This window comes from Hippopotamus amphibius, chromosome 2, assembly GCF_030028045.1.
Source record: "Hippopotamus amphibius kiboko isolate mHipAmp2 chromosome 2, mHipAmp2.hap2, whole genome shotgun sequence".
NCBI lineage: Eukaryota > Metazoa > Chordata > Mammalia > Artiodactyla > Hippopotamidae > Hippopotamus > Hippopotamus amphibius.
In genome coordinates, this window is record NC_080187.1 from 214,728,513 (window position 1) to 214,745,046 (window position 16,534).

Genomic DNA, 16,534 nt, shown 5'->3' on the forward strand with positions numbered 1-16,534 from the left:
GGCTGCGTTGGGTCTTTGTTGCTGTGCGTGGGCTTTCTCTAGTTGCGGTGAGCGCGGGCTACTCTTTGTTGCGGTGCTCAGCCTTCTCAGCGTGGTGGCTTCTCTTGTTGCGGAGCATGGGTTCTAGGCAGGTGGGCTTCAGTAGTTGCAGCACATGGGCTCAGTAGATGTGGCTTGCGGGCTCTAGAGTGCAGGCTCAGTAGTTGTGGTGCACAGGCTTAGTTGCTCTGTGGCATGTGGGATCTTCCCAGACCAGGGATCGAACCCATGTCCCCTGCACTGGCAGGTGGATTCTTAACCACTGCACCACCAGGGAAGTCCCCTGACCAATTCTTATTACCTCTACTGCTGTCATCTAGTTCAGGCCACCATCATCTTCTGCCAGGACTAGTGCTTCCACTCTTGCTTTGCTACCCTTATTGTCTATTCTCCACACAACAGCTAGAATGAAATTTTTATTTCTTCATTTATTTTTGGCAACGTAGCAAGTGGGACCTGAGACCACTGTCTAACCCTTCCCCTGCTTTGTTCTTCTTAGAATACATTTATATAAAAACAAACACATACACACACACACATCTGTCTCCCCACACTAGAAAGATCCTTGAAGACAAGGACATTTTTTGTTCATTGTTCAACAAGCACCTAGATGAATAGATGAGTGCCTTGTCTGGCATATAGTGAGAGTTCAATGAATTTTTTTTTTTCCCCACACTGAACAGCATGCACCATCTTAATTCTCTAACCAGGGATCGAGCCCTTGCCCTCTGCAGTGGAAACACAGATTCTTAACCACTGGACTGCCAGGGAAGTCCTTCCATGAATATTTTTGATTGAGTAATTTACAGGAGGAAAAGACAGGATGGGAACACATGTAGATTTCTAGATTTTAGGGCATTCTACATTTTCTGTAACTTATACAGTAAGATAATCAGGGGAAGGGGTATGGGAGGCATAAGGTTAGAGATTTGCACAGAGTGGAGAGCAAGTTAACTAGAAAAATATAATGAAGTTTCCAGACACTGTTCAAAGCCCATTTAAGACTGACATTATTATATTTAGTGATGCCAATCTGTTCAGCAGGACAATTTACTATGACGAGGTACAGCATTAAGAAGCATGTTAGTCTACCCACAGTGGAGGACTTAGATGGGGAAAAGAGGAGTGTTGGGGCAGGCTTAAGAGTAAGAAAGAGGGGAATTGCAATGATGTGCCATTGAATTTAAGATGGATAAGGGGGGGACTGAAGCGTGAAAATTAAGTAGAAGCTTTCAACAGATTGGAGTTTCTGATAAAGTGTAAAAGACAGCTATGGTGAAGTTCTTGAGCAGTCAAGCTAAAGGCTAGCAGGCTGTGGTTGGACAGAGGGATGTTTGAAATACTGATTCATAATACGATAGGGTTTCTGGTGACAAGGTCCAGGTTTTTGACTGGGATTGGGAAGTTGATGTACGGGATGAGGCCTGCATGTTAAATGAGTTGTCCACAGTGACTCTGAATTTATCAAGATGGAAGATGCCTAGAGAAGAGAAAGTAAGACAGGGACCTGGATGCACATATTAGCAGATCACCTCTATAGAGGCGGTTAAATGGGCAGCAAACTCTTACGAGTAAGCGTCAGAGAAGCAAGGGTTTTTACAAGAGGTGACAGTATTTGGCACACTGCCCTCCACTTTTGGAACCTGGGAAGTGAGAACATTAACCCATGTGAGGGAGTTTCAGGGGATGCAGCATCATCAGAGGACAGAGAAAAGGTGATCTGGCAGTGGGAATCTCAGAGGAACATCGGTTTGAAGGTACGGCCCGCCGGCGCTACACCAGCCTCCCCAACCAGAAAACACGCCGAAAAGAGCGTAAGCGCACGGGCTCTTTTCAACTCCCCGCGGAAGTGTTCACATCGGAACTCCTCCGTGTCTGCGCATTCCCATTGGCGGAAGCTTCCGCCAGCTTCTACTCGCTTCCGCCCACGACTCAGTTGGGCGGAGCTTTCCCGAGAAGTCACTTCCGCCCGACCCCGCCCCTCGTTCCCTTTTTGGCCGCTTCCGGCCGCAGGCCCCGCCCCATCCCAATACGACCCCGCCCCCTTCCCGCCCCGGGCCGGCCACCCGGCCCCGCGGCGCCGCTTCCGGTGCGGGCCCCGCCCCGGCTGTGGCCCCCGGCTGCGGAGAAGTCCGAAACGCTGCTGCCGCGCCGGGGCTTGAGTGGCCGCCTCCTCCACCGCCGGCGGACCCGGAGCGCCCCGTACAGGTAAGCCGCGCGGGGCCCAGCTCCCTCAGCCTCGGCGGGAGCCGGGGCTGTGGCAGGTGGAGGGCACCGAGGAGTAGGAGGGGAGGCAGGTGGGTAGGGGGAGACGTGAAGGCGCGGGCCGGCGGAGCGCGGGCGCCGCGGAGGAAAAGTGAGAGCGCTGGGAGGAGCCCCGAGGCGCCCTCGCCCTTCAGGGTGTTTTGAGATAAAGGGATGGGAAGAGTGAGGGGCCCCGGGGAGCTGAGAGGGGTAGAATAGGTGGGGCTGGGACAATCTAAGAAGAGCCGGCGTATTGGCTGGGAGGGCTTGGGAGAGGTAAAAGTGATAGAGTCGGGGTGGGGTGGGGGGTGTAAAGAATGGCGAGGGGGTGGACGTATGGGGCTTAAAGGCGACTGAGGCCTGAGGGATCCGGCAGCGAAGGTAGAGGGAATGGTGGGCGAGGCCGGCTTCAAAGCTGCAAGGAGTCCGTTGCGCCGGGCTTGGAGGACCGGGAACTTTAGGGGAAATGGGGGAGGGGGCCGTGTGAAGGGATGGAGTGGTTTAGATTTCTGAGGCCTAAGTTTTCTAAAAGTAGGCAGGTGGTATTGTTGTTTGGATCAACTAGCTGCTTAGGGACAGCGGGAAGATGGGCTCTTTTGGGGGAGGGTGTGTGTATCGAGTTGTAGAACTGAGTCATCTCAGTCTTACTAAAGAGGCTGTGAGACACCTCCCCCTCTGCTGGGGACAGCACACAGAGAAGATGGTGCCACAAGATGAGAAGCAGTTGTTCAGTGACTGGCAGGACTTGGTTGAAAAATTATCCCGCTTGTGGTTGATCGTTGTTATAATGTTATACGGAGAATGAAAATGACCCCATTTGATTTGCTTTATTCTTTTGTTTACTTTTCTTTGGTGCAAATTGTTTTCATTTTAAATGAAGACTTTTGGCAACTGGATTTAATGTGGGTGTAAATCTTTTCTTGCTTTGTTACACTATAAAAAGGGCTATAGCAGAATGAAAGTATTGCTGCAGGCATAACTCACACTTTCTAAAGTGCCAAGGGAGGAAGTAAAGGCAGTAAGAGGCAAATTGGGACTTGAATCTTTCACAGAATGCAAAAGACAAAAGCAGTGCTTCAAAGACTAAACAAAAAATGAGAATTTAAAATTTTCCACTTTTTTGCCTAGCTTTAAAAGTTGTACCTTTTTTCTCTTACCCATTTTAAAAAATGTATAAATCCAAGCAGTTTTTATTGCTAGGGTGTGCTTACTTCCCCATGAATTTTTGAAGGTGCTAAGACAGTTAAGTTTTTGGTCTGTCTTTTCTTTTTCTTTCTTTCTCTTTCTTTCTTTCTTTCTTTCTTTCTTTCTCTCTCTCTCTCTCTCTCTCTCTCTCTCTCTCTCTCTCTCTCTCTCTCCCTCTCCTTCTCTCTCTTTCTTTCTTTCTTTTTAAATCTTTCTACCTAATCTTAAAACAGGGGAACAATGAAAATATCAAGTCCCAGCCTGTGCAGTGCAGCTTCTTCTTTCATGTGATGACAACACTGTACGCCATGTTGGGAGTCCTGTTCACCTAGAATTTGCCCATGCATAGTAGTGTATTCAGTTATGGGGACTTGCTGAGGAAACATAACTCAAGCGAGGTTTGCTGGGGCTGGAGGGCTGGAAAGGAGGAAGGGAAGGGGGGTTGGTTAGAGGAGGAGAGGGTGTGAAAGGGGTGTGTGTTTGGAGACTGATTGGTAAGAATGCTGATAAACCGGCCCCCAGAATACTTTTGGCCTGAAAGCCTTTTTTCTTTTTGTATTCATCATAGAATGTCATAGAAGTGAATCAGAAATAAAGGGGATGTGAAGAGATTTACCAGGCTGTTTATAAAAGAAGTTTTGACTTGTTTAGACAATATTGATACCTGTTTCCAATTAATTACCTTAAAAATCTCCAGAGGAATCCCCCCCACCCCCAGTTTGTTTTTGAGTGAGGATTGCAATTTGAAACTCTTGGCTCCTTGTGTGTTGCTTTCTCTCATGTTGTTGAAATTGGATTCTTTTTGAGGCTATAAAGTCTGGTTAGTATTGGCTCAGCCCACTCGAAAAGCAGGCTGGCAGTTTGATCTGGGAAATTTTGAAAGTTTAAACCTAAGCGCAGTTTGCTAGGTTCTGCTTTTCTATGAGAGGAATCTTTCGGTCTGCCTGATAGCTCTGTGTCTTGCTTAGATGGTAATACCTTTCTCTGATGGGCCTGGGAGCATAAGCAATATTCTCTTTCTTGCAGGCAGACCCTTTTTTCCCTTTCTTTTTTCTCTTTCTTAATTGTGGTTTTCATACTCACAACCTCTGTACAGTGCAAACCCTGTTTTCACTAATAAACAGATTAATGTTTGATAATGTTGAGGAAGAGAGATCAGAACACAGATAATTTGCACAGATAATTTGCAGACTCGTCATCTGGATTTACTTCGTTTTAAACCCACAGTAGTCCACCACTACTGAGATTCATCCCATATTTGTCCTCATAAATCCCGTTCCTCTTTTTCACACTTTTCCTTCCCCACCTACCACCACTCCCTACCTCCCCTTAGCACCCCACCCCAAACTCCCACCACTCATTCATCTTAAAACTCAGTTTTATGGGCATATGTTTAATGTTCAGAACTATGCCCTTTACTGGAGAGAAGAAAACCTTTTTATGCCTATTTTACATCGGTTTTTGTTTTTTGTTCTTTTCCTTTTTTTTCTCCTTCTTTGTGGTTTCTATTAATCACTTAAAGGTTTAGACCCAGTGTTCCTGCTGGGCTGTGCCCAGGTGCAGAGCCATGCCAATCGCTGGGTGAAGTCGGAGGCAGTGATGGAGCCACTGCAGCCTCAGCAGAAGCAGCAGCAACCGCAGCAGCCGCCGCCACCGCCACACCTGGCTCCTCGGCAGATGGATGCCAGAGAGAAGCAGGGACAGCAGATGAGAGAAACCCCGTTCTTGTATGCCCAGAAGCTGGTCACACAGCAGACTCACCTTTCTGCCACACCTGGGAGGCCTTCTGGTAGCCCTGCCCTGGGTCCCTTAGGCAGAGTTCCACCGGCCACAGCAGTGGGCCGAGTTTTTGAACGGAGCAAGGTGAACTCAGAGACCGAGGAAGAGGAAGGAGGTTTGGAAGATGAGGATGGGGATGATGAAGTTGCAGAGGTGGCTGAGAAAGAGACCCAGGCTGCCTCAAAATATTTTCATGTGCAGAAGGTGGCTCGCCAAGACCCCAGAGCAGCACCCATATCTGGTCTGCTTCCAGTGCCAGGGCTCCCACCACATGGACAGCAAGCTAAAGAAGACCATACCAAAGATGCTTCTAAGGCCTCCGCTTCAGTCTCCACAGCAGGGCAGCCAGGCTGGAATCTGGATGAGCAGCTCAAGCAGGTCAGTCTTTCTAATATGGGGGTGTTATTTGTTCTCCCGAAAGGCTAGCCGGTGAGGGGTACTGGACTGCCAGGGTCTGTGCCAGCCTGTGACTTATCAGTCTACTTCAGTGACCAGCAGCCTAGACATGAATAGACTTTGAGTTTTTTCCTCATAGTTTTCTTTTTTTTGTTTGTTTGTTTTTTGTTTTTTTGTCTTTATTTGTTCTCATAGTTTTCTTGATTAGAGCAGTGAAATGTGTGTTACCCCTAATGTAGATCATTCCAAGTTTAATATGAAAGACTGTCAGTACAGTCTTTTTCTTTTTTTCTTTAAAAGAAGAATGAGGTTGCAGCATTGTTAGAGGGATATCTAAAAATGAGATGTGTGACTCTAATTTCAGTTTTTCTAGTAGTAGTAGTATGATAAGAACAGTCTTGCCTAAGACAGTGTCTTCGCTCCAGGCTAACCCAGGATCGTGTTTTATAAGGACAGTTTTGTTGTTTTGCTGCTGAACATAGCTGATGAGAAGCTTTTGCATTGTGTGTATTTTCCAGCAGAGCCTAGTAGATGTGATTTCATTTCACCCTTATGTCACCTCCTTTGAAACAGGAAAGGGTAGACCTCACAATTCCCTTATTTATTTATTTATTTATTTATTTATTTATTTATTTATTTATTTATTTATTTATTTTTTTCTGTGCCGTGTGGCTTGCAGGATCTTAGTTCCCTGATCAGGAATTGAACCTGGGCCACAGCAGTGAAAGCGCTGAGTCCTAACCACTGCACCGCCAGGCAATCCCTCACAATTCCCTTTTTAGCCAAGGCAAGCTTCAATGATTCCCAAACATGGCCGAGCGTCACAGTCATCTAGGGAATTTTTAAAAATACAGACTCCAGGGTCCTAATGAATTATCTCAGGGGGTGGAGCCTAAGGAGTCTGTGCTCTCTGCCTTCTAATTCTTCTTTCTGGCTTGCCATGCCGTTTTTCTTCACCCAGAGAATGAGAGTGATGATCAGTTCTTCCAGGCTCAGTGATTTGTTGGTGCTTAGGCAGGGAGTTCGTAATAAAGTCGGTAATATTTGGGTACTCCCCATAAGCACATATACGTCACGTGGTCCAGTGTGCTGTTTAGAAATTAGTTGTGAAGAGCTATGGATTGACATGGGGGCAGCCAAGGAGAAGTCATATGAAAAAGGTCCTTAGCAAACTGAAAACTCAGCATCTTTCTATCCAGCAGCCCTGCCTATGCAGTGGATCTGAGTTTCACAGAAGCAGTGTTTGCAGTAGATTCCAGAGCCAGCAACATGGAGTTCAGATCCCATGTCTTCCATCTATCACCCTGTGATCTTTTGGTAGGGCTCTTAATTCTTTTGAGCCCTCTGTGAAATCAAAATAACGAAGCATACCTCCAAGGATGTTGTGAGGATTAACAGAGCTAGCACGTGGTGGGTAGGAGTGCTCCAGGTGCTCTTTCAAGCAAACAGTGCCACCCTCTGCTGCATCCACACAGACATGCTCGGAAGCAGGGGAGATGCTGAGGTGCACAGAGGTTTTCCCTCACATCACCAGGGGGGCAGTGGCAGAGCTCAACTAGGATCAGAGAATCCCAACTTCCCCGACAGCAGCAGCCTGGCCGCCAGCCCAGACCCGCCTCCTGGCTGATTGCTTTGGTTTAGCAAAACATCTGTGACTTGCCGGCAGCCCCCGCACTGCTGTGTGGTTGGCAGAGTTCCATGCTGGCCGCTTAGTCAGCTCCTAGTGGGATCCCGCCCTGACAGCACTGGGAAAGTTCAGGCCCGAGGCGGCTGGGCTGCCCCCGCCTTGGCAGCTGGCCAGCCTCTGCTTGTGTGCGGTCGTTCCTAGAAAGTGCAGCCTCGTGCGAGGAACAAGTGGAGCTCCAGAGCCTGTCTGTCTTCAGGAAGTGCAGCAGGTGTTGAGGTCAAGCCATTAGAGCTTTGAAAAAAGACACTCTGCAGAAGTGGCGTGTGTGTGCACACACGTGTGCGCAGTGGCAGGCACCCAGCCCTGGTTCTAGACAGCATCAGCCGCGTGGCTGCACAGCTCAGTGCTTAGGAGGCTGGCTGTTGGCTTCTGAAACCCTCTGAGTTCATTTTAAGTCTCCGAGGCCTACTCACTAATTATAGACAGCCTGGCAGAGCACCTGCCAAAATGTTTTTAAATGCCAGCGTAGCTGAGGCCTAATCTCACCCTAAATTTACCCTTTCCCTAAATTTGAAGATCAAGAGCTGGGTTAGGGGGTCACAGGGTAACAGTGACTTTAAACCTTGGATGTGCACCTCCTTTTCTTCTTTTGAATTTATTTTTCAAGATTGATTTGGTCCGTGCTCTCTTCCTTTGTCTAATCCTGCTTCTAAAAGTGGTAAATAATGTGCTTGGAGATTTTAAAAACATTTTAGTTGTGCTTTGGAAGGGGGACTAAAAAAATAATAATGTCCTTATGGAGGGCCTGTAGAAACTATTACAAACTATGAGTTGAGCTTTTTTTTTTTTTTTAATTCAAAGTCTTTTATTTCTTGTGCAGTTAACTTCTAGAGAGCAGAAAAAGACCTTATTAATGTGTGACAGTGTCCATTTTGTTCTCTTACACAACAAGCTGTTACAGAGGCCTCTTTGGGCCAGGCCTGTACTCCCGGGGCTAAGGCATGCTTCTCCCTTGAAGAGCTCACCAGCTAGGTTTAGCAGAGGCTAAGGCATGCTTCTGCCTTGAAGAACTCACCAGCTAGGTTTAGAGGAGGCAGTGTGGGAACATCAAGGGGAATTGAATCTTGGGTTGCAACAATTTTTGACTCTGTTCTGAGTCAGTTAAAGCCCAGCTGCCCAGTCTGAGCTATGCTGCAGATGTTTTAAAACAGAGTTTCGTTTCAGATATCCATACACCAAGATAAAGTTGATTTTCGCTACAGCATAGCTAACATAGCTTGGTAAATCAACAGGAATGCTCAAAAATACTTTACAAGTGGTGGTGTGGGGGCCACAGCAGACATCTGGCAACTGCAGAGCAAAATTGGAAAAGTTGAAGGGCTCCATGGGTTATCTTCTGTTTCTGAATCACTTTCTCACAGCATGTAAAGTCAGAATTATTTCATGGTTTCTCCTTGAAGAAACTTAGAAAATGATTGCCTCTCAAGGCTTGGATTGTTAGAAAGAGTATGGTATTCTCTGACACCAGAGCGATGGGAAGATGGGTAACGGCATTGAGCCAAGTTTCTAAAACCCATCAGATTTCGATGGGCAGAATAAATAATTGTAAAACAAGATAACAAAGAGCTGAGTGTCACTTCTCTCAAGGGAAATCAGTAGAACGCTGTCAACAACCAACCAGGGGTGTTACTGGCCTATTAGGGATGGCCTTCTGTCCTTCTGGAAAGAGAGCAGTTCAGGCAGTGTAGGCTTTGTCTGTCTTGAGCCCATTAGTGGAGCCGGTTTTCCAGAAGGCCATAGACCCCTTCCCGTAGAATAGGAAGATGGATGATGGCTTGATGAGCATATGGGGCCCAGAGAGTGTGTCTGATTTTCTATATGCTTTGGCAGTCTCTTGGATTACTGAGTGTGGGAGGGAGGAAAGTTGACTGCTTGGTCTCCAGAATCCATTATCAGCAGTTCCTCTAAGTAGTGAGGTGTGGTCTCTTGGGCTCGGCCTACTTCTTTGGGTACATATTGCATGTCTTTGGAACATTTGATGCTTTTAGTAAAGATTGTGCAAACTGTTACCTGAAAATAAATAAGATCATGAGCTTTCTCTGCTTTCTTTGTAGGTCTGCTCTGCATGTCCTTAGCTTCTATATTCATAGAATCCATCTAGATCAGTGTTTCTCAATTGGAAGTGATCTCCCCATCCCCTCCTGCTCCCAAGGGATGTTTGGCAATGTCGGGAGGTATGCTTCGTTGTCATGACTGGGGCAGGTGGAACTGTGCTGCTGGCATTGAGTGGGTAGAGGCCAGGGATACTACTAACGCCCTGCAATGCACAGGACAGTTCCCCACAACAAAGAATTATCTGGCCCCAAATATCATTAGTGCCGAGGTTGAGAAGCCGTGCTTTAGGCTGTGTAATTTGAAAGAGAACATATGGTGTGCTTTCATCAGACGCTGCCCTAGACTCTTCCTTTGTGTTTTGGTCTTGGTAACTGAAGTGTTTGGCAACCTTGAGTTTTCTTCACTTCTGTTTTCAATATCCGCGTTGTTTGTGTCTTCTACCCTCATCATCTGGTTGAGCAGACTGCGCGTCACTTGGGAGAGGATTGCGACCTAGAACTTGTGCTCCCTTATTTGGCTCTATCAGTGGTTCTTCAGCCCAGAGTTTTCATGATATCTAAAGATGTCGATGCTGATTTGTGAGAGAACTCAGTCGCCCTCTAGACATTAACCCCAAAAGGTCAAGGCTTAAATACTCAGCAAACTTGTTATGTAGTAAGAGATGTAATTATTAAGTCAGCATTGGTTTTGGAGCCAAAAGATGTGGATTTAGGTCCTAACTCCACCACTTGCGTGCTCTACCCTACCTTTCTGAACCCATGCATACGTCTCTCCCAGAGGATGGTAATCCTCTCTTGCCAGCCTCAGGGAGCAATTTTAAAGATATCACAAAGGGGGAAAGGAATATGAGTGTGAAAGATCTTTGTGAAATTTATACCATTATGCAAAGATTAGGTCAAATTGTCATTAGCACCTAAATACTTTTTGAAGCTATAATTTTTCCATTTTTCCTACCTTTGTAGTGTAAGATGTTCCATAAATCTTAGTGCTCTAAAACAACTTTTTCAAGTTTTCTACAGCTGTGACCAAACTCTAGTATGCTAGGGTTCTCTGAAGCATTTCAGGATTATGTGAGCTAAATTACTTCTTTAGGTAGAAGTAAGCTTTAAGTTGAATTCTTATAAATACATGATTAGGGACTTAACTTGGGTCTTTACCTATCGTTCTTAGCAAAGACTTATGCCTCCATCTGTGTCCCAGATCCCATCCCCTCCTAATTTTCAGGGACTTGCTCCATCAGTGAACTCATTTCCCTGATTCTTTGGACTCTCATCTGAAGTTTACTCCACATTAACACATGTTCTACGATCTCCCAAATTAAAAAAAAAAAAGTCTCCTTTAGTCAATCTGCCTGATTCAATTGCTACCAGGAAATGAGAAGTCACTTTTTATTTTTTTAATTTAAATTTTATTTTTATTTCTTTGGCCTCGTGGCATGGCTTGTGGGATCTTAGTTCCCCAACCAGGAATTGAACCCAGGCCCTCTGCAGTGAAAGCTCGGAGTCCTAACCACTGAACTTCCAGGGAATTCCTGAGAAATCACTTTTTAAAAACTCCCTTGACTGCACACCTCCTTCCAGCATGTTCTGTAGTCCTGACTATCCCCACACTTCCCACAACAAAGCTTCTCAGAGGAGTCGTTTGCACTCCTTACCTCTGATTTGTCACCTTCCACCCACTCCTCAATTTACCTCAGCCTGGACTCTGTCTCTTCCACATCCCTGAAGTTCCTCTTGGTGAGACCTCCCAGGGATCACGGTGTAGCTAAGCCCTGCCTGCCCTCACCTCATTTGATTTCTCTGCAGCATTGAATTCAGTAGACTCCTCTCCTTGAAACATTTCCTTTCTTTGCTTTCTGTAGCCCCTCCATTGGGCTGTTTTCTTAAATCTCTTTCTCTTCTATCTAACCTCTAGAACTCCCAAGTTCCCCATGGCTCAGTTTTAAACCCTCTTCTCTGTATGCTTCCCCTGGGCAATTTCTTTCACTTTCATGGCTTTGAATACTATCCACAAGCCATTGACTCCAGTGTATATTGTTTGAGCCCATGTTTCCATTCTGAGTTCGATGGATATATCCCCAACTACCTTCTTGGGAAGTTTTACTTAGATGTTTTACTGGCCCCTCAAGTTTAACACATATAACTCTTAATTTCCAACCTACTCCCCCACAATTATTTCCTCTGTTTTCCTTCTCTGTAAAGGGCATTTCTGCCCACTTGGTCATTCATATCAGAAACCTTAGAGCTGACTGTCTTTGTATACCTCCTACTCTGTCACTCCATCTGGTGATGTCCAGTTCATCACCAGTTCTTATCAATTCTGCCATCTAAATATCTAGAATCCTGCCACTTCTCTCCTCCACCATCACCTACGTAATCCAAGCTACTATCAACAAGTTTTTGTGTCTTCCCTCCCCCATTCTAATTCTCCACACAGCAGCTAGAGTGATCTTCTAAAAACCAAATCAGATTAGATCCCTCTTTTAATGCCCTCCAGGTTTGTCGTCAGTTGCTGTAATTGTAAAAGCCAAAATCTGCATAATCTGATCCCTGCCTGCTTCTCCAGCCTTATTTTTGCCAATATCCTGACCTATCACTGAACTCCAGCCACCCTGGCCTTTGCATATACTGGTCCATCTGCCTACAACACTCCTTCAGGCTGTTACCCAGCCTTCCATTTTCACCTTAAACATCACTTTCTCAAAGGTACTATCTTCACCTTTAGTGTAGGCCGTGCTATAGGCATACCTCAGAAATACGGCGGATTCGATTGTGAATATCAAAATAAAATCAGTCACATGAATTTTTTGGTTTCCCAGTGCATATAAAAGTTATGTTTACATTATACTGTAGTCTAGTAAGTGTGCCAATAGCATTATATCTAGAAAAACAGTGTACATACCTTAATTAAAAAATGCTTTGTTGATAAAAAATACTAACCATTATCTGAGCTTTCAGCAAATTATAATCTCTTTGCAATGGTAACATCAAAGATCACTGATCACACATCACCATAACAAATATAATAATAATGAAAAAGTTTGAAATATTTCGAGAGTTACCAAAATGTGACACAAAGATATGAAGTGAGCAGATACTATTGGAAAAATGGCACTGATAGGTGTGCTTAATGCAGGGTTGTCACAAACCTTCAGTTTGTAAAAAAAAATGCAATATCTGCAAAGTGCAGTAAAGCAGAGCACAATAAAGAGGTATGCCTGAATATGTCGTCCCTGAACATTATACCTTTATATTTGTGTGATTTATTTGTTTGATATCTGATTCCTATACTAGGTGGTAAGCACTAAGAGGACAGGGACCATGTCTGTTTCACTTATCATTGTGTCCCAGCACCCAGCAGAATAATGGCGGATAATAGGAGCTGCATAAGTATTTGTTTCTCCTACTGTCTTTTTTTTTTTTATAAATTTATGTTTATTTATTTATTTACTTATTTACTTACTTATTGGCTGCTTTGGGTCTTTGTTGCTACGCATGGGTTTTCTCTAGTTGTAGCGAGCTGGGGGCTACCCTTCATTGTGGTGCGTGGGCTCCTCATTGTGGTGGCTTCTCGTTGCAGAGCACAGGCTCTAGGCATACGGGCTTCAGTAGTTGTGGCACATGGGCTCAATAGTTGTGACTCACGAGCTCCAGAGTGCAGGCTCAATAGTTGTGGCGCACGGGCTTAGTTGCTCCGCGGCATGTGGGTATCTTCCTAAGGCAGGGATTGAACCCATGTCCCCTGCGTTGGCAGGCAGATTCTTAACCACTGCACCACCTAGAAAGTCCCCTCTTCTACTGTCTTTTAATTTGACCTGTTTTGTTTTGTTTCTTTTTATGTAAATAGCACCATTTCATTTCTTTAAAAAAATACTTTTTTTAAGAATAGTTTTAGGATCACAGCAAAATTGAGCAGAAACTACAGTGATTTCCCATGTACTCCCTGCCCATCCCCCCCCACCCCCCACGCACAGCCTCCCCCAGTATCAAAATCTGCACCAAGGTGTTACATTTGTTACAGTCAATGAACTGGCTCTGACATATCAGTATCACCCAGCCTGTAGTTCACATTAGGGTTCACTCTTATTGTACATTCTGTGAGTTTTGACAAATGTGTAATGACATGAATCCACTGTTATAGTAACATACAGAGTAGTTTTGTTGCCCTGAAAATTCTCTGTGCTCCACCTATTCATACCAGCCTTTTCAGGTTGACTTCTTTTACTTAGCAATATGCATTTCAGTTTCCTCCATGTCTTTTCATGGCTTGATAGCTCATTTCCTTTTCACATGGAATACTATTCCAGTGTCTGGGTGTGCTGCAGTTTATTTATCCATTCATCTACTGAAGGACATTTTGGTTGCTTCTAATTTTTGGCACATATGAATAAAGCTGCCATAAACATCTGTGTATGGTTTTTTGGTAGACATAAATTTTCAACCCATTTGTGTAAATAACATGGAGCATGATTTCTGGATTGTACTGAAAGAGTATGTTTAGTTTTGTAAGAAACTGCCACACTGTCTTCCAGAGTGGCTGTGCCATTTTGCATTCCCACCAGCGATGAAGGAGAGTTCCTATTGCTCCACATCCTTGCCAGCATGTGGTGGTGTTAGTGTTGGGGATTTTGGTCATTTTCTTAAAATTGAATTTTCATTGAGATAATTGTATATTCACATGCAGTTCTAAGAAGTAATTTAGAGAGATCCCTGAATACTTTGTCCAGTTTCCCGCAACAGTAACATTTTATAAAGCTATGGTATACTGTGACAACCTGGATATTGACACTGATACGATCTACTGAGCTTATTTAGACTTCTTAAGTTTTACTTGCACTCTGTGTGTCTGTCCTGTTTTTAAGCCTCTTTAGTTGTATGTTTAACGCATCCTCTGAAATTCTTGCTACTTAACAAACGCATTTGAAGCTGCAGATTTCTCTCAAGGTTGCACTTTTGCTGTATCCCACAAATTTTGATGTGCAGCGCTTCCATTGGTTAGTACTAAATGTTTCAAAATTTCAGTTGCGATTGCTTCTTCAACCCGTGGGTTGTTCAAAAGTGTTCTTTAGTTTTCAAATATGTGGGTTTTATTTTTTTTTTAAATCTTATTTTATAGTTTATAATTAAGCTCTAACCATTGCTGTTAGAGAACTGGTGCACTATCAGTTTTCTGAAATTTGTTATGATATCCTTTGTGTTAGCCTTGTGTATGATCAGTTTTATAAATTCTCCATGTGTGCTTGGAAAGAATGTATATTCTCTGTTTGATAGAGGTGGGGCTGTGTATCTGTCTGTTGGATCAAGCTTTTTAATTGCATTATTCAGATCTTTCTTATCCTTACTAAGTTTGTGTGATCACTTTCAGAAAGAGGTGAATTAAAATATTCCAGTGTAAGACTGGCTTTCTTTTGATTAGTATTACTGCATTTTTTTTCTTATATATTCCAATCTTTGTATATTGAGACCACATATAAAAGACATATAATCTTTTTTTATTAGGTTAATTTAATCCATGTAATTATTAGAACTGGTGATACATTTGGACCTATTTCTGCCCTCTAACTTTGGTTGATTTGTTTTGTTTTTGTTTTTTGTTTTTGTTTTTGCTTTTTTTTTTGGCATTGAAACCTCTTGATTTATTCAGATCATTTAGCATACATATGCAACTGTGACCCCAAAGTGTGCAAAGTTAAAGCCTTCAACTGTAGCTGAGAGGAGAGGGCAGGAACAGTACACCTGGGGACGGGGGTGAGTCAGAAGTGATGGGCAGCCTCCTCCCTGGGGCCAGGGATGGGGTGGCCTGAGGAGCAGGGCCCGGGTAGTCCAGGGCCAGGGGAAGGGGGCAGAGACCGGGTAGGGAGGGAGGTGCCGTACAGGAGAAGCCAGGAGGGGCCACCTGTGCCAGGGGTGGGAGCCAGGCCAGAGCAGGCTGCAACGAGAAAGACCTGAGGCCAGGCGCAGGGCCTGAGAGCCCATACTGAAGAAGGAGGACTGGGGGGCTCCCAGTCTGCCCTCTAACTTTAGATTTCCAGTTTAGTCATACTTTTTCTTTGCTTCTTGTTTTCTCCTTTCCTGTCTTTTGTTCGTTTGATTGAATTTTTTTTAGTCAGTCTTTTATTCCTTTTACTGGCTTAGAAGTTATGCTTTCTGTTTCTATTCTTTTATTGATTAGATTTTTCACTTTCATTCTTGACTTTTTACACTGCTTTTTAAAAAAAATATTCATTTATTTATTTGAGTGTGCTGGGTCTTAGTTGTGGCACACAGGATCTTTGTTGCCACATCCAGGATCTTTGTTGTGGTATGTGGGATCTCTTTATTTTTATTTTTTAAAAAATAAATTTATTTATTTATTTATTTACTTATTGGCTGTGTTGGGTCTTTGATGCTGTACATGGGCTTTCTCTAGTTGGGGTGAGCGGGGGCTACTCTTCATTGTGGTGCGTGGGCTCCTCATTGCAGTGGCTTCTCTTGTTTGTGGAGGACAGGCTCCAGGTGCATGGGCTTCAGTAGTTGAAGCACACAGCTCCATAGCTGTGGCTCCCGAGCTCTAGAGCACAGGCCGAAGAGTTGTGGTGCACGGGCTTAGTTGCTTCGCGGCATGTGGGATCCTCCTGGAGCAGGGATCAAACCCATTTCCCCTACATTGGCAGGTGGATTCTCAACCACTGCACCACCTAGGAGGGATCTTTTTAGTTGCGGCATGCAGGATCTTTTAGTTGCAGCACGTGGGCTCTTAGTTGCGGCGTAAATGAGGGATCTAGTTCCCTGACCAGGGATCGAACCTGGGCCCCCTGTATTAGGAGTGCGGAGTCTTTACCATCAGACCACCAGAAAAGTCCCCTACATTACTTTCAAACAATATTAGGATCTTAGAAATTCTAAGTTTAGCTTCTGCCTGTCCACTTCCATCATCCAGTTTATTGTTGTCAGGATTCTAATTTGTTTCACCCTCACCCCCAAATTAGTCCCCCCCCCCCCGGCCCTGTAACAGTCAGTAGTTATTTAAACTTCCTGGCAAGTTTATCCATCTTCCCCCCTCACCATTACTACTGCTTCTTTTTTAAAATGTTTGTTTGTTTGTTTGTTTGTTTATTGGCTGCTCTGGCTCTTAGTTGTGGCACACGGGATCTTTCATTGGGCGAGGGTT

General features: G+C 44.6%; 1 protein-coding gene across 2 annotated transcripts in view; it reads left to right on the forward strand.

The window, feature by feature from the left end:
• The first annotated feature begins 2,141 nt into the window (after positions 1–2,141).
• ARID3B (AT-rich interaction domain 3B) overlaps positions 2,142–16,534 on the forward strand; it is a 52,963-nt gene continuing 38,570 nt past the window's right edge. For both annotated transcript variants that reach the window (XM_057725253.1, XM_057725254.1), the window contains exons 1-2: positions 2,142–2,247; positions 4,991–5,625. In XM_057725253.1, the coding sequence (XP_057581236.1) occupies positions 5,068–5,625 (558 nt within the window). In that variant the 5' untranslated portion in view covers positions 2,142–2,247; positions 4,991–5,067. The remainder of the gene's footprint in view (positions 2,248–4,990; positions 5,626–16,534) is intronic.